This window comes from Rhinolophus sinicus, linkage group LG03 (assembly GCF_036562045.2).
Source record: "Rhinolophus sinicus isolate RSC01 linkage group LG03, ASM3656204v1, whole genome shotgun sequence".
NCBI classification, from domain to species: Eukaryota; Metazoa; Chordata; class Mammalia; order Chiroptera; family Rhinolophidae; genus Rhinolophus; species Rhinolophus sinicus.
Genome location: NC_133753.1, coordinates 28,770,695 through 28,796,529, shown reverse-complemented (window position 1 = coordinate 28,796,529; position 25,835 = coordinate 28,770,695). Strand labels below are relative to the sequence as shown.

At 42.5% G+C, this 25,835-nt stretch overlaps 1 protein-coding gene across 7 annotated transcripts in view; it reads left to right on the top strand.

Annotated features, from left to right (window-relative positions):
- Nucleotides 1-25,835, top strand: part of RAD51B (RAD51 paralog B) — a 614,669-nt gene that overhangs the window by 339,808 nt on the left and 249,026 nt on the right. For all 7 annotated transcript variants that reach the window (XR_012494630.1, XM_074327303.1, XM_074327304.1 and 4 more), the window contains exon 8: nt 5,904-6,000. Coding sequence is in view for 6 of the 7 variants with exons in the window: in XM_074327303.1 (XP_074183404.1) it covers nt 5,904-6,000 (97 nt within the window). In the remaining variant the exon portion in view is untranslated. The remainder of the gene's footprint in view (nt 1-5,903; nt 6,001-25,835) is intronic.

Here is a 25,835-nt window from a genome sequence, read left to right as displayed (position 1 = left end):
CTGTCATATGTGGCAATTAGGATCATTTTTAGGTATCAAAAGTAACCATTTAAAAAAGTGTACATTAAGCAGATAGACCATTTTTAATACAAGAGAAAAAATGAACAGTGTCTTCAGAGCAGATGAAAAGCAGAGCCCTGTCATGTGGCCAGTGCTGGGTTTAGGGGCAGGCAGGCAGTTTGTGAGCAGTCAGCCCCACAGTCTCTCTCTGTCCTACACACAGTGCCCTTCTCTGGCTGGCCAGGTTATGCCGCGGGCTGCCTGTTTACCTGGGAGCTGGAAGTATCGGGACAATCACTGCATCTAGCACTACAGGCACAGTTAAAGTGATTTTGAAACGTCTCTGTTTCTCTGTGTTAAATTGTGGCAGGTTTCTGGCAGGGAGTGGGCGGGAAGAGGAAGCGGGTGTTTTTATGGGCAGAGAAATGTCCCTGAGATGCCTGAGGTTGCCTCATGATTCCTCCAGCCCAGCCTACCCTTTAAACTCTGTTGCACATAGACAGGAGTTCCGCGAAGAGCTTTAGTTTTCAAGCCTCCTGTGGGCCTGAAATATGACAAGCCACACGCATCGGGGCACGAAAAACTACTGAAAAGATTGGCGGAATCCCACTAGGATTGCCTCAAATGCTTGACATTTTCAGAGAAGCTGAAGCTCTTTACCTACTTGACCTATGGTTATTTATTAGTGTCAGAGTCACCAAGGACTCTTGTCACAAGATTGGGCATGTTACAGGGTAGCATTTGATAGTCTTTTAGTGTATTTCTGGACGTTAGATCTCTTTGCTCATGACTTTTATAGATCAAATTCTCTAGGACATCAAGGCCTGGAGAAGTCACCTGTCTGTGGATCTGGGCTGAGTTCCTCTGTCTCCGCTCCTCTGCCCCAGGGCACCTGATCTATTATTCACTATTGATCTCAGGCGGATGAGTTCACTCTCTGGAAGGTGGGGATTACAAATTTGCCTCTCACTTGTCCCCACAGAAAGTTGAATGAGGTCATATGCCACATTCTTAGGTCCCTAAAAACAAATCTGACTTTTAAATATTGAGTGATTGTTTTGCTGACCGGGAACATTTCTTCTGCTGAGCAAACAGGGCCAGCTATCCCATTCCAACCTATTCTATCCCTGGCTGAGCACAAACTCCCACTTCCCTGTCACCTTCTAAGAGTCAGATAAAAGGAGCTTCTTCCATCAAAAGCTGTGCCTTTAGGCCTGGCAGTTTTCCACTCTGATTCCTCCAGGGGTGTCCGTTTTCTCTTCTGTCCACCATTTTCAAGTACTCACAGTCGGTGGAATATATGAAGTGGCTGCTCATGGAGACCTCAGCACAGATACTCCTAAATACTTCACTGGGGTGACTCAGACTAGACACATCCAGTGGCCCCTTATGTCAGAATGTATTCTGGACCCGGAGCAGGAGGCATGAGTTGGGTGTGGGTATAGCCTAGATGTAATCTCGTCGTAACATAGCCAAAGAAAGATGGGTCAACTGAAGGCAGGAGGTCCACACTGGACATAGAGATTAGTAGAGAGGCTCAGTGGGCCAGTGGACCCCAGCTCACCAGTCTCCTGACGCTTGAGGCTGATGGTCTCTGACCAGCTTATTCTGCTCTTAGCCTTCTGTCTCCAGGTATTTGCTCTCTTAAGCTATCTTTTTGATACTCAGCAGAAATGAGTCATATGTTTTTGTCTATTTCTGTGTTCGTTGGTTTTTCATCCCCAGAGCCCTCTGCCTCTGACCAAAACAGCACTGATTTCCACCCATCTGCCTTACTAAGTCATCTGGTCTTTAACTGGTTCCTATCCCTTCATCTCTTTTCTCTAGCGTATTATTGGTTATTTATGAATCTGTACCTTGAAGTTTCTCCTCCTTTAGAAAGTTTCATTGCTCCCTTCAAATGAGTGTAGATGTTAGAGTACAGAGAAGGGTTGAGTAGGATGCGTTTAGAGAAGCTAGGAAATGCAAGGGAACACTTAGAACCCAGGGACATGGTCTTTGAAGGGAGAAATGTCCCCTTGCCCCACTTTGCTTTCAGAGGGGAGCACTGAAAATGAGGCTCAAGATCTAGAAGACTCAAGGTTCATGTGACATAATACAAGGGGCCATTTGCTATTCAAGTGTACCTCAAGCATCCTGCAACCAAAAGGACGCTTCACAGAAGCCCTGGGAATAAGTTGTCTCTCCATTTCTAAAGCTGAGTGGAGACTATAGTTACTTTATATAACTTATCAGGCTTCCTGTTACCCCCTGTAGGTGGATGACGTTCTTCTTCCTGAAGAGTAAACTATGTTGGATTCCAGCTCCTTTCAGCTTCAGATATAATCATAACTATTTTAAAAAATACTGCTTCCTCTTAGTCCAAGAGTCCCTCTCTGGTCTTTGAATTTGTAGTTGATGGTATTGGGGTGGGGGAGGGAAGTGTTGTATGTTAAATAAGCCGTACTTTTAGATAAATGGCAAAAATAGCAGATGTCATTTCAATTAAATTTTTGTTGCTTTTTGAACATATCAACAGCAAATATTTGTTCTTTGTTAGCTGTGTGTTGTAAAAAAAGGAATCAGGCATGGGTTTTCTATCTAAACAAGCAAGGTACAAACCAGCAAAGGATAATTAAAGACAAAGATGGAGGCTAGTCTTTGTTAAGCATTTGCCATTGGCAAGGCATTATGCTAGGGACTTTATATGCATTATTGAGTTTAATCCTGGAAACCCTGTGAGTTGAGCATTATCATACCCAGAGAGGTTATGAAACTTGCCCAATGTCACACAGCTGGTAAGTGGTAGAACCCGGGATCTGAACTCAAGTCTGTCTGACTCCAAAGTTCTCACCCTAATCACGGTGCAAACTGCTCTTGCAACGAAATTAGCACCAAGCATCAGAAGTTCCAATCTTTCCAGGGGAGCAAAGCAGCAGGAAAGCCCCTTGAAGTGTCAGTCAGCACTCATTTTCAGAAACCAGATAGTGTTAAGACTGCTTGTAATTTATAATAATATTTTGTGAGTTACTTTAAGAGTGTAGTTTATACGTGTCCAGATTGCCTCAGAGAACAGCACATCTCTAGGTTTCCGCCCAAGCTGTGATTATTTGTAATCGATGCTATTTGGAAATGTTTCCATTCTATCATTTTACTGAACACGGATTTAGAAAACCACAGCAACTCAGTAAGATGGTGTGATTAGCAAACCCCTGAGTTTGGTTGCTATATATCCTTCAGTGATTTGGTTTTCAGACATTTAATAAAAAGGGAGAGGATTTTTAGCACAACCGCTTAGGAGCATGTCCTCTAGCCACTGCAGAGGGAAAATGTTTTTTTCTCCATCTACTCTTCCGCTGGTAGTAGGAATGAGAGTGGTTATCTTTTGTGGTACATTAAAAAAATGTTTTTTTAATTCTTTTTTATTTTCCAATTACAGTCGACATGCAATATATTAGTTTCAGGTGTACAACATAGTGATTAGACATTTATGTAACTTACAAAGTGACCACCCCAATGAGTCTAGTTCTTCTGAGTTACATCTGGATAGTACTTTGGTTTTAGGCTCTGCAGGATGTCATTTTAATAGTTCTGTACAATACAACCATCATCTCAGTCCAAGTTTCCACTATAGGACCAATGAAATGATAATAAACGTGAGAAAAAGTGGTCTGAATAGTTTAGCAAACTTCTTTAACTTACAAGTTTCTAGAGAAGACATAGAGTGCCTTGACCCCTTTATTTTCCCCTTTGTATATGGTGACATGCTTTGCACGGTAGGTATTCCATACATTGTTTTCGCATTACTGTTACCATAGCATTAGAGTTCTACTTATTTTCACCAAGCTGTCTTTTAGGAGAATCCCCCACAAAATAGAGCTTCCACATTTAGATCTCCCTGAAGCGTCACATTTTTTAAACGAGGACATACAGATACATTATTTTCTTCATTGGTAGGTAAAGCACATAGTATTTTCAGAAATGCCAGTATCTTATTGGCCTTGCTTTAAAGAGTTACTATATTTTTCTTGCTGAGATTTTTGCACAAATTCTTTGCAATTAAATAAAACGTAGAAAGGACTACGATTGGTAGAAACGATCAGGTACTTAAGTATACCCTGATATAGAAAATTGTGATTCAGTGTTCTATTATTAGAGCCAATGGTCTGAAGCATGTGGCATATACTAACGTATTAACCTACACAGCATCATTCTGAAGGAACTAATGACAACAATGGCTTCTAGTTATTGAATATTTACTACTATGTGCCAGACACTATATTAAGTACCTTAACACTGATTATCTCATTTAATTCTCAAAACAATTCTGTAAGATAGATGTGCTATTTTACCTATGAACAAATGAAACTGAAAGGTTTAAGTAATTTTTCCAAGGTTCACAGTGTCAGAATCAGAATCTGAACGCAGTTGTATTGAACTCCCAGTCTCATATCCTATATTATAAAGAGAGAAATGAACATAATTCCTTAACCATGCTCCTGAATATGAATATTTCTTACCAAAGCAGGCTGTTATTTGACCATTTCCAGCCATTTTAATTGAAGACGTATTATACGTGGTTCTTACCAGTCCCAGTGAAAAGTCGTGATACACAAGAACATGAGGGATAAGCTTAGCAAATACTCAGCAGAATGCTGTAATATCCAATCTTCGATGCAGGGGAGCTGGAAACCCATGAACCTAGTTGACACACAAAGACCTTGGAAGGTTGCCTTTGTTAACAGAGTACTTCATTTCTTCACTTGACCTTGCCATCGTGCTCTCCCCTCAGCCCTCAATTTAGCTGCCATTGGTATAGGATTTATAATGTGTCCCTGGCCATTCCAGAGACAGCAACAGAGGTGTGGCTGAAAAGCCGGACAATAGAGAATGGAGACGATTTTCACTGCTGTTCAAATCAGGGTGATAACAACACCGTAGCTGATCCCCAGCACAGACCAAGACAGTCCCGCTAAGTGCATATTCCAGGTACTAAATGCCTAGTACCCTTTCAGAAGGGACATTTTCTCTGATGGACCAAGTAGTGTACAGTTTCTGCCCATGGTGGGAACACCCCAACCTTGGGAAATAATCAGTGCTAGTCTTGTTACAATTTTCCAGGAGAGAATCTGGATCTTATTCTTCCTTTAGGTTTCTAAACAATACAGTAAATTTTATAAGTGAGGGTTTTTAAGGAAAATAATAATTTTTTGGTTGAACCAAATATGAAAATATTGTGTGGCAGTGGTAATTTTAGAGTCTTCCCTAGGAATTTTAAATGTCATGAACTTTATTTTGAATAGGTAGGATTATATTAATTTGTGTTTTAAATACATAATGAGACTTCGGAATTCTTTGGTTAGAATTCAACTAATTTAAAAGAAGAGTATTCTTCCCTTAGAGATGAATCTTATACCAATTTCACAAGTTTGGAAATAAAACTCTGATTTTTGAGTTACCAAGGGAAGAAGGCTCAGGCATCCAAATTTTTCAATTATTGCTTTCATTCAGCACTAGCAATATCTTGGGTTGTGGATATAATCTTAAAATTTTAAGTTTAATAAAATGTGTACACATGCATATTCTCTGGTTAGCCTTCTGTTACTCACCTAACATGACAACACCTCTCAGTCCAAATTAACGCAGCATTTAGGCAGAATTGGTTCGTGGTTTGAGCTCTGAAAAAAGTCAGCCAGTTTCCTGAGTTTTCTGTGTTTTGAATGACCTATGGGCTTTTGCCAGATATTCTGGCCTACAGATAAAATTGATGAAAGTCAGAGCTGGGGTTTTCCTACCTGTGTACTTATCAGTTTTCCCCTAAGCCACAGTCTGTCTTTTGATAGCTCTAATAATTAATTTGGTCTTCTCTCTTCTCCCTTCTTTCCCCTACTCCTCCCCACCCCCTTCTCCTTGTCTGTTCACAGGTTATCTTGACGAATCAAATTACAACCCATCTGAGCAGAGCCCTAGCTTCTCAGGCAGACCTGGTGTCTCCAGCTGATGATTTGTCCCTGTCTGAAGGTAAGGGATCTGTCCTAGAGGGGCTGAAACTTGACACTGACATACAGCCCCACCACCTCTCTGCCTCCTGTTGAGAGCTGGGAGACACAGCTAATAGGCCCTGGCCAGTGAACCCAGCCGGAGCCTAGTGATTTAGGCTTGGCCACCTTTCCTGGCATCTGATCCCTGATATTTGGAGAGTCTCTTGCCCTGTCACTGTAAGTGAGCCTCCTTTTTCACCTTACCGAGTCCTCTTAACAGACATCCATCACCTCTACTTTGAGGGTTGCCACTCCTCTCTAGGCTGTTTTCGGTCCTTAATATGAGGGCTGGTGAACTGCTAACGGACTTTGTTTTTGAGAGTGAGGCTCAAAGTTTGGCTTTACCGGTGGTCTCACATCAATTGAGTTTTTCGTCTGTGCTGAGTGCTTTTGGACTGGCTGAAAGTGTACACCAGTAAGCTGTGCCGGTGATGTGGCATTCCCTATTGGCTTTACAGAAAGATGAAGAAAAACACTCTATGTTGGTAACTCTGCAAAATTTTCTCCACTGGCTCCCGTGCTAGCAAAGGTCAGGCTGGCTATGGTTTGCGTAGCTAGGGGAATTACACCACGGAGCCAGGGGCTGGTTTCTAGTTTGATTGAAAGTTCTTACTTGACATTTCTGAGTTCTGCTAATTGTAGTCTTTGAGGGCAGAATACTGTGGGCCTGGGTGCATGGCTGTTCCAGGCCCCCTCTGCACTTTCCATGCACTGAGAATTATTCATGATGGAAGGTACGGGACTTCTAGGCCTAGCAAGAGTCCCGACTGCCCAGGTGACCATCCATGTGTCAGCCTCAGTTTATAGTCTCAGAAATAGCAAGGACCACACACCCCTGCTTCTCAGTAGTGTTTGTCAGAGGGAAAACTAATTACTCATTTATGACAGTAGTGGAAGGCTGTGTACCCTGATTCCACATTCAGTGACGTATTATCACTCCTCCATCACCTGGGCTAAAAACCTGAATCATTTCCTATTCCTTCCTCCTTACACTCCTTGTATCATCAAGTCTACTTGCTTCATCTTTCCAAATATATCTTTCCTCTGTCCCTTCTTTTTGTAATTTGTATTGTGATCAGCTGACATCTTAAACTTACAATTGGGATTATTTTAATAAAATTCCCAAATGGTTTCCCATCTCCAGACGCTACCATTTTCCTTCTGCCACTACCAAATGGAACTTCCCCAGTCTGGCTTCCTTTTACTGTGTTACTCTCCTACTCAGAAAGCTTGGAGTTGTTTCAGCCCATTTTCTGAGAGTGGGCTAAAGTCAGTAAGCTGACTTAAAAGTATTCAGGAATTTGTGATTTGTTAGCTTGAAATTAGCCAGGGCCAAAGTATTTACACCAGGGAAATCAGCAAATGCTAAAAACCAGGTGTGTGTTTTTTGTTTGTTTGGTTTTTGTTTTCATAAATCAGTTTCTAAAACACTGCTAGATAAAGTCAAGTCTTCTTAATGCTTTGCAGTCTGTCCTTTCCTTCCTATTCAACCTTTGTTCTTGCCAATTCCTTGGCTGCAGCTCTTGTGTCAAGTGTGCTGACTTTCTGCCTGCTGCTCCCCGCTCCTGCCCCCATGCCTCTGCAGGGGCAGCTCGCCCTATCTTGACTAGCATTTACCTTTTCCACTTCTACCTCTTCTTTTTGTCCTAAATCCTCCCTCTCCTTCAAGGTTTATTTAAAGACCACCTTTTCCAGAAAACCTCCTTGCTTGTTCCAGTCTGCATTGGTTTTACTCTCTCTTCCTCCTCTGTGGTCCTTCTGCCTCTCAGCTATATAAAGGAAACATCTAGAAAAGTTAATTTAACTCTTCATGGTTTCCTGACTAGATTGGCAGATTTTCTTTTTTTTTTATGGACACAGACTATCTCATGCTTTTTGTATTCATGTTGTTTCTGAGTGACTAGCAAAGTTCTAGGCACATAGTCAGCAGTAAATAAATGCTGAACAAATATCATCGTTAATGCTTTGTAAGAACAGTAACCATGAGAATCACAGAAAGCACCTATGATCATCATTAAAAATTGTTATAATTATTACACACACACACACACACACACACACACATTTATATTCAGCTCTGAGCAGAACAAAGTATCTTGTTTCCTTATTTGAAAACCAGTTAAGTAATAGTACTTTGCTTTGTCTCAACTCCTGGTTCATCTTAAACAAAGAAGAGGAGTGAAGCAGATACAAAGGAAATTGCTTTGGGGCTCCAGTGTAACCACTCAGGAAAATGGTAAAGTTGTGTTCATGGCAAAGGAAGAGTTACCAGGTCAACCCTAGATAGCTTTTTCTTATGATGAAATCCAAGGGAGACTGGAAACAGGTGACTTTCCTAGATCTTTTTCTTGCATAGCTGAGCCGGTAAAGAGGCCATAGAAATATTTTTTCTGAAGTCTATAATGAAGTTCCATGACAGTGAATTCAAATGGACAAATTTCTTAGAACATTTATACCTAGTCAAACATATTGCAATGGTTGTTAATGTTACTATGATTAATGTGTATAAATTGCTTTGTTGTTGTTTCAAGTGTTCATTGAATTAGCTTGCCATTTTGTTATGAGCTCTGTGGTCTTGGGCAGGTCTTTTAAGCACTTTGGGACTCAGATAAGATTTCCAGCTCTAGCATTGTGAGATCATAACATGGGTCTGACAACCAGGAGTATTCACTTGTTGATGCAGTTTCAAAATTCCGATTTTCAGAGTGGGAAGAATGAACATGTCATTCTAGACCAAACATAACAAAAAGGATCTTCAGAAGTCTTAGCACCAATACTTCAGCATACCTGTAACAGCTCCCTGTCCCCATGTTGCTATCTCTTTTTCACTCTGAACACTTCTCTTCTGGTCTGTCTCGTGCTCTCTCTGCCTTTCTCCCCCACAAACATGTCACCAAGAAAAAGTGTGTGCACATCAGCGAGAGTGAGAAACACACTGTGATGGGGTGAGCTCAAGGTCTACCCTGTCCTGTAATAGATTTCAGCTGCAGAGCAGAGGGCACTACTTCAGCCGTGCTCCCTTGAAAACAGTTGTGGGGTGAGAACACATGGCCACAGAGCAGCCAGCAATAAAATGATATGAGTTGACCTGAGAGAAGGACCCTGCAGAGGCTGATTCGGGGAAATGAAGTCTCTTCTGCTTTGACACAGAGCAGGGAATACAAGTGACCTGGCCCAACGGAGAGATCTCTTCCACCCCAGTGGATCCTGTACTATTAATATCTGCCAGCTGCAGGCGCAGAGCATCCCCTGCTGAGATCAAAAGAAGCCCTATCTTAGCTGGAACAAGGTCATCAGCACAGGACTGTAAAAGCGAGCCCTGGCTGGCTCAGGGACCTCTGTGGGGGAGGAGAAGTCAGGAGATGGGGTGGTGGGAGGTGCTCTCTCACGCTCCTTTAATCTCGGCTGACCAGCTGTTGCCCTCCCAGTGTTTGTAAAGTTGAGATTTCTTTGTTTTTGTGTAGCTGTTTTTTTTTTTTTCTTATTGAATTTGTGCTGGGTTGTTGCTTGGATTATGCGGGCCCACATTGACTGCTTGGGTCCATGGTATGATTCCTTCGTTGAGGTTTCATCCCACTGTTGAATGATCGAGCTCCCAGATGGGAGAGTCAGGGAAGGAAGAGGTGGGCCCTCATGGCAAGGCCGTTCCTGACACTGCTCTGGCCCTATAGCTTGGTGCCTTGAGAAGGAATGAGAGGGTGAATTGAATCTTCACTATTTAGTTAAAATAACTCCTCATATGTGCAATGTGCTTGTCAATTTTTCAGCCCGCCTTTCGCAAACATTATTTCATTCAGTTGGAAAAATGGAACCTTGAAGACTTCTGCAAATGAACCAAAGTATACTGGGAACCTCAGGGCAGAAATTGGGATTTGGGGTTTTATAATCTATATTGTTCACGAGCGGGCACTGTGAGTCGAAGTATGTTCTTCTTTGGTTTTCTGTTTTGTTGACAGAAGCTCGGCATCTCGGTTATTACGGAGTTCAGTGACCAGTTATTGACTAGGTTATTGTAACTTCTGTGGTCAAGGACATCGTTCTTAGGTGCCCTTGCCAGTTCTTCCTGGTCGTCATGGAAGTTACTAAGGATGGTTGGAGCTCAGTCACAGGAATATCCCTTTTGGCCATAGTGATCAGTAGAGAAAGGATCGAACAGTCTAGCTGGCCTAAGACACCACATCCTGTTCTGAAGTCACCTGGCATTTGAGGAGGGGGACTGCCTGGGCCCCTACCCACCCAAGCACAGGTGCTAGTGAGATTGACGTGCAGTGGGAGTGGGCCCTGTATAAGCGTGAAGGTCTGCACACACTAGACCATTAGCTTTCTTTCTTTTGATGATTTAATGGGCAGCAGTTACTTCAGTGTGGTGACACAGCCCGTGTCAGGAGCCCTAGATGGCTTCATGGAAAGAAAGACATTATTAGACTGCCATCCTGGCAGTCCCAGCATCTGGCATGTTAGTATTCCCTTATTTGCATTCATCGTTTTTGATAACTAATAGCACTTAAAAACTGAAAATAAAAAGTGCATAGAGGGGTCAAGGAAAGAACACAAGGGAAAAAAAGTTCTTTCCAGAACCAAGAGTGGTTTCTCATTTTAGTATTGGAAGCCTTTCTATTCCAGTTGAATTGATGGCTGATTTCATGTGCAAGGGAAAGTATTTTGAGATTCATATTCCCTAACAAACCATCCCTACAAAAAGCTGGAGTCCATTTAAAAGATTATATGCAAGTGCGTGGCTTGTGTCTCTTCTAAAATAAATTCACCACGTAAGAACAGCTCAGAATGGTTGGGGCGAATCAGGGGCTCATGGTTGTGAAAGAAGCAGACTTCAAAGCGTGGTATGAATTTTCAAGTTTTATTTCCACTCTTGGTTTCCAGCTGGATCTGCTCTGGATTTACTGCAGGATGTTTGAAAATGTGGCTCCCTGCTAATCTCAGACAGTTGCTATGATCAATGGTTTCTTTCATTTCCGATAAAAAACACTGGTGTTTCTGCTTAAATTGTGTGTACTTTCAGCTTTATTATTATAGTCATAATTTATTGTCCGGCATTACCCAAATTTGTAATCCATTAACCACAAACTTTGGGGTGGGTTGGTCAGGTTAGCAGAACTCTCTCCACACTTTAGTTCCAAGGCCAGTCCCAAACTAAATGGCCATTGGTTTGGGCAGGACATGGACAAATGGGCATGGGTGAAGCAGTTTTAAAAGTCCACTTCTCAGGGGTAGGGTGCAGGTTGGCTATAATTAGTGCTTTAAAAACATAGAGTGTCACCATGTGGCTACAAGCTTAATATTAACAACTGTGATCCCTCTTAACATTAGCATTTCCATCACATTTTAAAATGTCTTAAAATGATGAATCACTTAATCTACCCCAAGCAACTGAAACATGAAGGAGAGAAGGGACTCGCTCAAAGGCCACACAGTGAGTGAGCGGTTGGTGGTGCCAGGAACAGAAGTCAGCGCCCCTTCTGTGAAATCTGAGATGGGGACACTGCTGCCCCTTAGGAGGGAGTTTGAGATAAAAATGTTGGAGTGTCCCAGTGACCTTTCCATTTTTGATTCCAAAGCCACAGACATATATCAACAGACACGACTTCACATGCTTGTATTCACAAGGGGACACACACCTACCCACGCTCCACTCTCCCTCATATTCAAGAGTCCATGGCATTTAGCTGGGTGTATATTACTTCCAGCAACTGTTCAATTGCCATGAAAGACCTAATTTATAGAAAAAAGATTAAAAACACCCCAAGCCTGTGGTGTTTAGCTAAAGAAAGCCTAAATATTATGTGAGCTGGGAGTAGCTAGAGTTGAGAGCGATCAGGCACAGTCTACAAATGTCTGACAATCTCCAGAGGGGGAGGAACTTGAGGATTTTCAGCAGGGAGGCCAGGGGGCAATAGAAACACGGTGGAGCGATCAAAGGAGAAAGGGAACATTGAAGGCACCCACCAGGAAGTACTTCCTTGTCAGGAGCTCTGTTTTGCTAGTGGTAGTTTGCCAAAGAGAGACACGTTGGAAGCACGAGCTTCATTAAGATCAAATTAGATAAGAGCCAGAGCGTATTCTTTGGGAAGCAGTCTTTGAGGTGGTCGTGGGAAGGCTGGGCTAGATGCTTTGACAGCATTTCCCCCTTACCCTCAGACCTCTTCACCCTTTAGGATCAACTGGCTAATTTCCCATGTCTGCACACGGTCATGTTGACATCTCAGTGTCATGACGGCAGAAGGGATGAGAACACCAAAGCTGGTGTTTTCATTTGTTTCAACTCCAGAGATGATGGGACCAAAAGCCCAGAGAATGGGATGCCAAGAGGTGTTGTGATCCCAGAGAGCTTCACATTGGAAGGATTTTCTAAGAGATTCTGTTTACCGTCGTTCAAGGGAATTCTATACCAAATATGAGAGGCCTCTAGGTCAGAGATCATAAAAGAAGGAAGAATGGCTGGTTTCTAGGGGTGACACCCAGGGGATAACTTAGTTTGTGTTGTAACGTGACATGAAGCACTTTCAGCATGCGTTTTTGATGTTAACTAGGATTTGGAGATGATCGTAATGAGGTCTGGCAACGTGGTCTGGTCCAAGGACAGGCCAGCTAAGCTCTAACCTAGGTTCAGATCTCCCTGAGGCTTTGCTTTTCTTCATTTTTCTGGTAAGCCACTCAATAAATACTAGTTGCATTAAACTGTATTTCATTCAGTCATATTGACATTTCCTGTGCATTAACTGCATTCCTGCATATATTAGCATAGTTTTAGAGCCATGGTCCTTCCAAAAAAAACTTTCTGGCTAGATGAAGAGCCCTTCAAGTGCCTTCCAAGCTTATGATTTCATGAATTGTGGAGCCCCTACCATATGCACTATGTTAATATGACAGGAAATCCAGAAATGAACAAGATGTGGTCCCTGCCCTCAAGATATTTACAATGTAGTTTGAGACTAATTCTAAAGGAGAACAATATGAGGTAGAATGTGTGCGATGCTTTCAGACATGTATGGTACGCACCAGAGGCTCCAGGATTTAGGAAGAGGGGAGCATCTTTCAGCAGAAGGGAATCTAGAGGGTCCAGGGAGGAAGATGTAAGAGATAGGCCTTGAGGGATGGGTAGGATTTCAATAGGCAGAAAAGAGTAATGACCAGGAAATGCTATGAACTAAGGCATTAAGTTAAAAATGGGCCATGTCTGCCCTTACCTCCTACCACTCTTCCCCGTCAAAATCTGTTCTAGCCCTGCAGCCTACTCCCTTGTTTCTGTAACTCACTAAAGTGTTTCTGCCTCTGGACTTTTGCATTTGCTATTCCCACTAACTGGAGCATTTGTCCTGATCTTCTCTTGACTTGCTCTCTCACTACATTAGGCCTTGCTCAAGTGTCATCTTCTCAGAGAGATCCGCCCTCATCTCTCTAATAAGTAAGATGGACTCCCTACCCCCGTCCCATTCCTCTCTGCCTCCAGGGCAAGCTTTATTTTTCTTCATTGCCCTTATCACTGCCTGACATATATTATAAACTTATTTGTCTATGGGTTTATTGTCGGCTTCCTTTGCTTTCATATGATCTCCTCAAGACCAGGGACTTTGTATTGATCAGTTTTGTATCCCCTAGTTCCTGGAGGGTCCTCAATAAATATGGAACCTGTGTTGTTGGGAAATACAGGATATGTTGGGAAGGGGGCAAAAGAGCCCCTTTATTTGGAGCTCGGGGTAAACATAGACAGGTCACATGCAATAAATCTTGAAATAGGTTGGGGCCAGATTTTGAATGCCAAGACTGAATTTAGATTTCATGCCAAAGTGATTATAACTGTGCACTCTGAAGAGTATCAAGATAAGATGTGTAGGATGGCTCAGGAATGGGGAAATTGGAGGTAATGAGACAATGAACTCATCAAATATTTAGGAAAATGGGGCACCCATTATGCATCAGGAACTATACTTAGTGCTGAGGATACAGAGATGAAAGAATGACACTCTAGTTATATTGTTACCAAAGATATGGTGGCACAGCATGGTCATTTGAAGAACTGCCAATCATTTCTTGTGACTGGGAGTGCAGGGGGCCTGTAGGACAATGGTAAAGGGTTAGACTTGAGAAGTAGGCAGTGAGGAGCATGGACGTCTGGGATGCCACGTTAGGGAGTTGAGGATTTTTTCTGAAGCCCCCGTGAGAAGAATGTGAGGATAATCCATTGGCAACACGTCATTTCCTTGATCAACATGATTGATGAGGCTTATTTGGCTGGCTAGGAATGTTTCTCTTTCCTCCCTTATAGTTCTATGTGCATCCCTTCCAAAGCCACATACTCAATCAAACAAGACGGGTGACTCCCCAAGGAGAGTAGGGCTATTCTTCAGGCAAGGGTGTAGAGTGGTTGGGTTTCCCTGCCAGAACCTTTATGCCCATGGTTCTCAAACCTCAGCACGCCTCAGAATCACCTGGAGGGGTATCCATGTACACACTGCGGGGTTCCCACTCACAGTTTCAGTCAGTCTGGGGAGGGGTCAGAGAATTTGCATTTCTAATCAGTTTTCAGGAGTTGTGGATGCTGCTGGTCTAGGGACGACACTTTGAGAACTACTGCTTTATTCACTAGATTTTCTTATCTGTGTTGGCACTAGGAATACCAAGATGAATGTCTCCAACTGAGATCTTGAGGAGACAATTTACCTTTTGACACCTGATAATTCTGTAAATGGGCATCTTTTAGTCCAACAGTCATGGCCAAAAAAAGTCATATGATAAAAAACGTGGCTAGTACATCTATTCTTTCAGTAGGGTCCATGGCTGGGGGCCTTTTCTCGTTATAAGGTGTTATGTACGAAGGGCAGATTTCTTTAGAAGGGAGTACCTGTTATGTGAGTACCCCAACATATCTAGTTGAAAGACTTTGCCCAACTGAGCAGATATTATTATACGTTTGCTAAGTTGTCTGTGTACCTCTGTTGATCCCTTCAGCGGTGTCCATTCTCAGCATTCTCCCTGTCTTCCAGATCAAATTTCTGATATTATCTACCATTACTGGACCATGCCTTCAAGCCAATATACTGGATTTTAAAAAAAAAATTTTTTTTAAACATTTTCTTTCTAGTCCAAGCCAAATAACCATCTGTCTACCTTTTGATCTAATTTTCTTTATACCCACAGTCAGCCCTAGAGTTTCTCTTCAGGGGAGAGAGAGGTCTCTTCTGTTATTCTGGAATCCACTACCGACTCTAAACTGTTATTACCTGATGAGATATGAGGCCTAAACTTATCTGTGTATAAGTCACCTCCTATTCAGGGACATATGACAGGCATATGGGCACAAACTGTGTCACATGGTAGGCTTTTATTTACCACTGCTTAAGACAAGATAAGCCAGAGAAGCCAAGATGGCAGCTGGACAACTGAAATATGTACATTGGAAAACTCTCTATAAGTTACATCTTTTCCATAATTTATGATATTCTGGAGCAAAATTACTCAGAGTCTGAGTTTTATGGGTTAAATGCATGCGAGCATGTGTGCGTGCATGTGTGTATTGGGGAGGGGTTCCTGTATTTTAATAAAAGACACTGAGTTCTTTTTAGGTTCTGAGGTTGATTTTCTTAGCTATGCTTCTATGTAATAGCCCCATAAAAGTAACTAAGGGAATCTAAATTTCCTAGAAGTATTACTTCCAGGCCACGGAGGATGGGTGATACCTTGGTAGCCAGGGACTAAGGAGACCACCTTTGTTTTGTGTTTAAATATAGTATATAGATAAAGGAGCTAGAAAAGTTCCAAAATAAATTGCTTCTGAGTTGAATGACAAGGAGAACACTCTCCCAAGAGACCTGCAGACCAGAAATAGAATAAATAATAAAAATCTTTAAGATATAGCCCAAGAAACAAACATCAGTGAATAAGGTGCTACCAGAGCCCAAAGGTGTATCCAAGGCCCAGCCGGGGAGAATCTCCTTATTCCTTCAGGGCCCAAACTGGAACCAAGGTAAATAGTTTGTACTTTGATGTGATAGTACAAAATTAAGGTAAATTAGCAAAACCAAACCCTGTCTTAGGGCCATTAGAATAAAAGCTCCTTGAGAACAGGAATCTTTGTCTCTTTTGTTTACTACTGAATCCCCAGGTTCTAGAATAGTGCCTGGTAACAGCAGTTACTCAGTAAATATTTGATGAATGAATGAGGCACCTATACCAGCTATAAAGCGGGGCAATCCAAGAATTATTTAAAGTTTTAGATGTATATTCACCTAAAAGAGGCATGAAAGCTATGTACAAGGTCTGCCAATTAAGTTCACGAACTTGCTGCAACGATGTTGCTAACCTTTTTTGATATCAGAGGGATTATTCATTATGAATTTGTACTAAATGGACAAACAGTTAACCAAGTTTACTATTTGGAAGTGCTGAAAAGGCTGCATGAAAAAGTTAGACGCCCTGAACTTTTCGCCAACAATTCATGGCTGTTGCATCAGGACAATGCACCAGCTCACACCGCACTGTCTGTGAGGGAGTTTTTAGCCAGTAAATAAATAACTGTGTTGGAACACCCTCCCTACTCACCTGATCTGGCCCCCAATGACTTCTTTCTTTACCCAAAGATAAAGGAAATATTGGAAAGAAGACATTTTGATGACATTCAGGACATTAAGGATAATACCAGGACAGCTCTGATGGCCATTCCAGAAAAAGAGTTCCAAAATTGCTTTGAAGGGTGGACTAGGCACTGGCGTCGGTGCATAGCTTCCCAAGGGGAGTACTTCAAAGGTGACTGTAGTGATATTCAGCAATGAGAGATGTAGCACTTTTTCTAGGATGCGTTCATGAACTTAATGGTCTGACCTCGTGTCATGTCTGCTCCAAAATTCCTTCAAAGTGCAGTCAACCTTAACTGTGGATGTGCACTGACTATATGTGATCAGCAACAATGGGCAGCTCGGAGGAAGTGTCAGGAAAGAAAGCGCAGGAGCCTAATAGCCGTGCTTTTGAAGGAGAAATCTCCCACATTCACACACGAGTGGTGACTGGAGTCGTTTAGTCTGCTTTACCATAAGGATACTTCTTAGGTACCTACTACCTCCTAGGTCCTGTGCTAGGCAGATGCTTGGGACACAGGGACAAAAGTTACAGTCCCTGCTCTTTGGGAAGCTCACAGTCAGGTGGTGGTGGGAATTGTGATGGACGAGAATGCAAAATGTGTTAGGATGGCTCTAGGTTTGGGATATGGCTAGGGAAGCACACAGGGGCCCTGGTTTGGGGACAGGAGTTCTCTAGGAAGACTCTTCAGGAAGGAGGAGTTTGAAGGATCTTGAAGGATCAATAGCAATTCCCAAGAGGTGAAAGAAAGAGGAGAGGAAGGTGCTCCTGGCTGAGCGAAAAGCCCATATCATGGACTAGAGGCAGGGTGTTATGGGGGACCTATGGGAGGTCCATTATGGCTGGCATGGAAGGGAGTGGCAAGAGGTTGGTCCATAGAGATAGGCAGGGGATAGATTGTGAATAGTCTTATCCAGCATGCTAATCAATTTGAATTCTTTCCTGAGGATGATGGGGAGCCACTGAAACAGGGAAGTGATAGGGTAGTGCGGTTCAAAGTGATTTCTCAGGCAGCAATGAACAGGTTAGAGGAGGCGGAGATGAAACTAGACAACTTGGATTTGGATCTCTTTGAGGGGAATCGCTTTTGTGTAGGGATATCCCTAAATTTTTTAAGGCAATGGGAACTTTATAATCAGCTTTAACCATTCTAAAGCCTGGATGGCCAGGTCTAGTTTGGATTTCCCACCTCATCAACCTGGGAGAGATGGCTTTGGTGCACTAGGCCTCTGAGTAGCGTCAGGTGAGCCCTCCATTCATCAAAGTGCCTTACCATTAGAAATGGCTATCTGTAATTCTTTGCTAGGTGCTGAGAGAAAATATCAAATGATTGCAAGTACTAAATAACACTGTGGAAATAAGCACATGTTTTATGTTCCTTTTGCCAGTGATTACAATAATAACACTGAGTGCCTACTATGTGTCAGACACTGTAAAGAGTAGGAAAAATCCCAAGAACTTTGTGGGGTTCAATTGTTATCCCCATTTACAAAAAAAGAAACTGAAGCACAGTGTTTACATAGCTTGCTGATGGTTCTCTGACTAGTGATTGGTTGGGATTCAAAGCTAGAGTGTCTGCCTCAGAGTCTGTCCTCTTGACCAGTATGCTGCACTCAGCTCTACAAGATGGTAACACAACGACCTTACAGAGCTTACGATCACATACTTCTGTCATTGGCAGAGTTGAAAGGATTCCATGCTTCAGTGCGATCATCGTGGTCACTTCTTTGTGTACACTCCGCACTCTCTTTACAGACGGCCATTAGAGAAGCGTGTGTTTTAACAGTAGATAAAGCACTGCATTTGGAATTATGAGACCTGTGTTCAAGCGCCAGCTCTGCCACAAGCCATCTGTTATTTTAAGCAAGTCACTTAACTTCTCTGGCCCTCAGTTCCCTCAACTACATAGATAGGGGGCACGTCAGGTGATGCCCACAAAGCACAAATTGATATTTTCTCTTTGGAGCTTCAGACAGACTTCTCTGTGTATCTTTTAAAGATGAACAAGCAAAGCCCAGGCTGGACCAAACCCCTCTATGAGCACTTTGGTACATCCCTTTGTCACTGTTAGTATGTTGGTTATCTGGAGCATCAGTCTTTACATTTTTTGAATCTACAACCCATCATTTTTTAGCATAGTGCCCCAAAATAAGTAAAACTGCTATCTGTAAAATATAATGCTACTTACTATTAAGTTAGATAAATATATCAGAAATAGAGATTTTAAAAAAATGAGATGGGTTCTGCTATCTCCTTCCCACATCCCAATGAGTCATCATATGTGTGCCTGTCACTGATGTCATGGGGCAGTGCAAGTTCTCCCCTCCTGGTTTGCATTGCACAGTCCTTTACTGTCCCAAGAAGAATGAGACTGAACCCCAAACTTGAGCATTCGCTCCAGTCTTTCAGTTGATTACTCATTCAATTTTGGAGCACCTATAATGTGAAATGCTCGCTGGTGTTCAGAGGTAACGAGAATAGTTTCATGCTTGGCCTCTGCCCTTAGAACATATGGGCTAATTCTAATTTTTGTCAGCCTTACCTGGTTGGAACCCTGGGTTCCTTGTATGCTGTAATGAAGCTAAACCTTACAGCTAAACTGCATGTGTTACATTACAGTGAATAGGATAGGGAAAGATAAGAAAATAAGGAAAGGCCAGAATATAAGGCTCATACACATGAAACAGTTAAAGTCACATGACAGCACCCCACCTATGAATTGCCAGGATGAGGGAGGCACATTTTTAATGTCAGAGGCATTCAAGGAATGAAGAAAATGCCATGATCTTCTGGTGGCTTGAGCCACCATCTTAGAATATCAGGGCAGAACAAAGATGGACTCCCTGATCTGTAGGTCCTGAATCACAGAGTATGGAGAGCTCTGGGTATCAGCCAACAGCCAACCTCCTCCCCTGGGTCAGACCCACTTGTAAAGCGGCAGGCTGGAAATCAGCCCCATGTTTCACGGAGAACTCACCAGGCAGGCCAGGGGAGCTTGGTGTACTTGAGCACCTGTGGTGGGCGACTGCTTTTCTTGGCCAGCTGTTTAATGAGGACCGAATCAGATAACCTGCGCTTGGCTCCTGTGCTCTCCCCAGACACAAACAATGAAGCACATCCTGCTGGGATGGCCAGGTAGGGAACCTGGCTTTCCGGTACTCATCATCTAGTTTTCCTGCCCCTCGGGGTTCTGTGGGAGAAGCTATTGAAGCAACCTTGAGAAAGTTGTTAACCCTTAAGCTCTTTGTCCCCGAATATATTCAGAAATGGTTTGCAGCCAAAGCCTTACTGTCTGTGGCAGTTGTAAATTATTATCAAAATCATGATTTAGTTAATTTCACCCTCTACTCAAGGTTGGCTTAGAGAAGTAGGAAATTATAATTCATGAATCCTTTTCTGGTTTTGTAACCAACTTGTACTCTCAAGTTTGGGTAATTACCTTGCCCTTCTTAGTTTCTTCGTCTGCGACCTGGGGTAAAATTATCCATGCCTCCGGTGAAATTCATGAATACAAACCTCTTCTAGTGGGGTTACAAATTTTGTGAGAAATCCCTTTTCTTCATGAGAATGCACCGATCAACTGAGACTGGCGTGCTTGATCCTCGGTGTGGATGAGAACAGGCCCACGCTGAACGGTGCTCCCAGGACACGTCATCTAAAATTAGTATGTGCGGCCGGGCTGGCTTTAGCCCTACTGGCATTGGAACCACGATGGGCATGGAGGAATGGTAATCTTGGTCTCCTAGCCTACTGATAAACATTCTCACAATTCTCCGTGTCGCTGGAGTTTGTGACAATTGGGGAAATCTTTGAAAACACATCAGGGAGTAACGCTGTCTCTTTGGGAGGATGTACTTGCACATCCTTCATGACCAAAGAGAGATCCCAGTGGGAAGCTTCCCGGTGGAGAAAGAGCAGGAGAGCGTATGTTCCTCCCTGGAAGACAGGTGCCAGGTAATGGACTGCGCCATCAGGGAAGGAATCTAGAAAGGCGAGGAGACTCACGAGAAAGGAGGGGACTTCTGTTGACAAGTTACCATTCAGACTCAGTGGGGATGAGAAAGGAAATCCACAAACCTACATGACAGCTTCTCTTGGACTGGCCGAAAATATTGATTTTTTTTTTTTCGTAGCTGGAATTTGACAGGGTCAGTTCACGTCTGGGTTTTCAGCACTTAATACAGGGCCCTTTTGTCTTGGGAGGCGGCTGGACTGGTTTTTCCTCCAGGCAGGTGCACAGAGGGCGTTTATTGTAGCCTGAAACACAAACACCAAGCCCCTAGGCTCTGATCCACACTCTCCAGCGTGGCTCAAGGAAATAAAGTGAACAATGTCTCTTGCAACAGGCGAGCACTGTAAATGCCACTCCTGAATGAAATATTTCTTAAAACTTTGTATCCGTAACTTGATCGTCTCTTAAAACTTAATTATATGTCAGGGAAAAGGAAGCTATTGGCTCCTCCAGCTGTCCAGGTTGAACAAGCGCGCACAATGGAGCATATCCGATTCGCAGCCTTACTTAGGTAATCAGATTAATATCTCCTGAATTGAATTTACCCTTTTGATACGGAGTCTTTCAGCTGCCTTGTTTGACATCTCAAATTCTGACAAAGCTGTGCGGCCTTTGAGTAATTTCCCTGAAATCTATATGCGGGAAGCCTGTGCTCTTTCGAGCACTTTTTGGGACTTGTACCAATTAAATCTGTTTCTGGCACACTTTTAATGGCATACTTTCCCCTGAGTCAACAACTGCTCCAAAATCTGAGGTCATTTGTTTAATTTAAAAGCAAAGGTTATGAAACAACCATTTCAGGCTTCACCAGCCAAGCCCCTGTGGCTTTGAAAGGAGTGATGAGACAGGGAAAGGCTAATAAAGTGGATTTCTTACACACAAAATAAATTAATTACTGTGTTTCTGTTAAATCAGTATGAAACCAGGTTTGTCCACACCCTCCCTGCCAGCCTTGCTGTCCCTTTCCCTTCAAACACATCCTCTTCTTCTGGGGCTTTCATACTGAGTGATTGAAGTTCACCCTCTTGCTGTTGTTTCTTGCAAAACAAACATCTGGACTGGATTTTTGTCAGCTGGAGTTGAGAGAGAACTGTAAATGATGCAGTGATTTTTTTTTCATCCTTATTAAATTTATTTATAGCCCGTCTAAAGCCAGGAAACATGTTTTTAAATGGCTAGAGCCCTTGATTGGAGGTTCTCGAGGAACATAGAGTGAATGGTATTTTTCCCCCTGCTGTTTCTAAATAATATCAAGGGTGGAATTACATAATTCCTCATTTGGGTGTTTTGGGGTTTTATTTTATTTTTTTCCTGAAGGACCTTTCATTAGGACCTTTTGTACATCAGAATTCTTCCACTGTCATAGCTTATGCAGTATGCCTTCTTTTCTGTCAGTGAGGAAAAGGGAATGTAGCTGCTAGGGTATTTCTGAAAAATTGCAGTGATGGAGAGTGAGGTTCTGGTTGTTTGAGACATGAACCAGTGGCTCGGGTATTTCCTTTTGCCAAAATAACACAACTTGGATCCCACTCCTACCTTTTCCACTTAACAACCTCTAAAATCTTAAAGCTGCCAAGTCTTAAAGAATCTCATTCATTTTCTCATTATTTAAGATAATAAAAGGCTCCACAAGGGGCTTACTAAAATAATTTATAAAATTCTTTGTTGTGCCCTTAGACCTTATTAAATAACACAGCCTTAGGGTGTATATAATTATTTAAGAAACAGAACCTTCCAGAGAAGGCTGAGTCAGATGATGATTTTTTGAGGTCCCTCCCAGTTCTATGATTTGAGATGATTCCTTGATTTTCTTTCACTGTCATTTAAAAAGAGAGAGGGGTGGGGGTGGAGGAGAGAGAGAGAAGAGAAGAGGAGCTGTTTAGAAATGAGGTTTGCTTACCTACAGGCATTTTTTTTCTCCAGAGAAGAGACTGTCTGCTTCCTGCCACACAAGTCCATCATCCTCAGCCTGAACAATGGAGCTTAATGTTCCCCACCTCACTAAGGGTTAGTCTCTATTGTTATGAAAGTGAATTGAAACCAAATGCACTTTCTATTGGAAAAGCTGCCATTGATCTCAGCTTATAGACAATACGGAGAGGGAAGGCACTTATAAAACAGAAGGAAGAAATCCTTGCTGTCACATCATCACAACAGTTATTTTACTATTAGGCCTGTGAACATATCTTTGATGCAGCATCACTATTTTATGATGTTCCTGTGTCACTAGAAGATTGGCATTCCATATTTAGTCCTTAAGAAATGTTAACAGATTATTTAGTGAATTGTCTTGCTAATGGACTGGGAAAGCTATCCTTAAGCAAGACCCTTCATTCACTAAGGTTATAAGATAGCTCATGTTCTCCACCAAGAAAGGCAGCTGTTTCATCTGTCTGATGGGAAGCAGTTGAGGCAGAGTTGCCTTGTCAAATATGTATGTCTGCTGCCCACTCTCCAGTTATTAAGGTAAAAGCCAAGTCAATGGCGCTGGCAGTGAAATGAGCCACCGAGAGGTCAGCGCTCATCACGAGGGTTTCCAGGCGGGAATTCCCGCCTGTTCTCAGGAATTTTTTTCGTTTTCCCGTTCCCGAATCCTGAGAAAAGTTGGTCAGGAAATCGGGAAAATCAGCTTCTTGAACCCAGTACTACGTACAATGGGAAATAAACGTACTACTCACAATGTATCTCTTAGACATTTTTCCTATTTATCACTAGGGTTTCCGGGGCGGGAATTCCCGCCCATTCTCAGGATTCTTTTTCACTTTTCCATTCCCGAATCCCGAGAAAAGTTGGTGGGAAATCGGCTCCTTGAACTCAGGCTGTTGGTAGTATCGGCCATCACTTTGTGGAAACGATTCGTCGTGGAGAACAGAAAACAGTTTATATCTCAGGATTCTGAAATGGGTAAGTGAACAAAATTCCTGGGAATGGGCGGGAATTCCCGCCTGGAAACCCTACTTATCACCAGGATCATGACTGAGAGCTCTGGATCAGAAAATGGCAGTCCCAAGGAACAGAACATTTATTTTAAAGCATGGAGAAAGGAGAATCAGAGAGAGAGAGAGAGAGAGAGAGAGAGAAAACTTGGAGAATAGCTGATGCTGGCAACTCATGGAGCAAGGAGTTCTCAGTCTGCACTTAGAACCTTCCATCATCATCTTCCTCAAGCTAGTAATCACTTTTATTAAATCCCCTTAAAGAAGTATCTTTAAATGCAGTGCTGTTTGCTCTAAAACATTGTAGCTCATGGTACAGTCAGAAGAAATTCTGCCTGAGCGATGTGGTGAGGGAAGTGACCCAGTGCCACTGGTGTTGAACACTAACAGAGTTAGTGACTCTAACGAAGACATAAGCAATCATGGAGAATGATTGTTCTAGCTGTGATGCTTAGGGGATATCAGGAGAACGTGATGGTATTATATAAGGAATATTCTTAGACATTCCAGGATGTTGCATGTAAATCAATTTGACTGGTTATCATGGGGAAGCATAATTTGATTAATATGAAGAATTTTTTTAATAAGGTGTTGTTAAATTCTTCTAAATTTTATGTTAGTTTGGAGCCATTGTTAGGCATGGACATTCTTTCACTTATATCCCTGTTTCCTATAATTCAATGCCTTAAAAATAAATTAGTTTTGAATCAGCCAGTTGCCTCATAGAGGCTCCTGGGGAGACTTGTAAAGACTTATGAGGATGCCCACATCTTTCCTGTGTAAAATTCTTCTTACTCTGGCATCTTCAGTTGGGTAGAAGTAAGATCAGATACTCTGTTACTCTAGGATGGAAAGGATCACATCAAAATTTTATGGGCTATTTTCCCCTCAGGCACCCAAAACCTGATTTTCTTTTATCACCTGATTAATTTTAAATGTACTTTTTCATCCTGTGTGCTTGTGTTTTTTACGAAGCCATGAAGCCTGTAAAGCACATGACAGGTATAATCCTATTGGAGGAGAACTCCACGCTATTGCATATTGTATAGGACTAGTGTAGGTCTGAGTGCTTGAGATGGGGCCAGTTGAGCTGGATGTGAGGGGAAGAGGACAGTATTTTAAAAGCAGACCACCTTTCTCTCTAAAGAAAGCTAGTTTGTCTAAAACAAAAATGAACTCTATGGAGTGGTGAGCAGCCTTGCTTATTTGAACCAGGTTCCAGCCTTTTCTCACTAAACCCCTTTGCAAGCCATTTCACTTCCTCTCTTATAGACCTTCCCGAGACCTTGCAGTCACGATGCGCCTCCCCTTGTGGAGAAAGTTTCAGCCATGTTGTTCTCCCAACAGGGAACTCCTGTCTGTCACACTCCTGTCTCCTCTGTGTACACAGAGATGAACCTGTTTAGATAGTGGCCTTTCTTCACTGCCTCTTACCTCCTCATCTCCCATTTCTCCTGCCCTGTATACCTCACGTTTGTGTGGCTGTAAAGTCAGCCTCTCCAGAAAGTTTCTGTGAGTGGAGGAATGCAGAGTAAAGTGTTTGTGCCATGTCTACTTTAACTGTAGCCCAACATATAATCTAGTAAAGAAAGAAAAGAAAAGAAAGAAAAAAAAAATCAACAAAATCAATTTTAACAGACGAGGCAGCTTTGTCTGAAGAGGAAGTAATTGCAAAAAAATAAATAAATAGAGAGAGAGAGAGAGAGAGAGAGAGAGAGAGAGACTTAAGTAGGCCATTTGGGAAGCAGGCAATAACTATTTTAAAGGCTCGAAACTAACTTATGTGAGTTATGTATGTCGTTTTCCCCCTCATCTCTTGCAAATAGATAATGGTTTACGTCAAGAGAAAATTCAGGAAAAAGGCCTTTTTTTTATTTCCAGGAAATCTGGCCACTGTGTTGTGCAGCCAGTGATAAATGACAATGCCACCAGCAGTGACCCAGGACATCCTGAATTCTTGCTCTTATGAAGAGCTTGAGTTCTCTTTTCAAAGGGCATCCTGTTCCTAGGACAGCCCTCATGCTATCTCAGCTCAAGATCATCTTTTGCCCTGTGTTATCATGCTTAAAATAGCATGAGTGCTGGGCAGAAGGCTCTACACATAGATGCTGATGTCATCTGGGGAGAGAGCAGGATGAAAAAAGAAGGTAACCGGATATTGGTCCCAAACATATTTACCTAGCAAATTGACCCATTGACATTCAGCTCTGTTATTTCAATTCATGTCATAGAAATCCAATATCATATTGTCCATTTGTGGGGCTGAGTGCTGTTCAC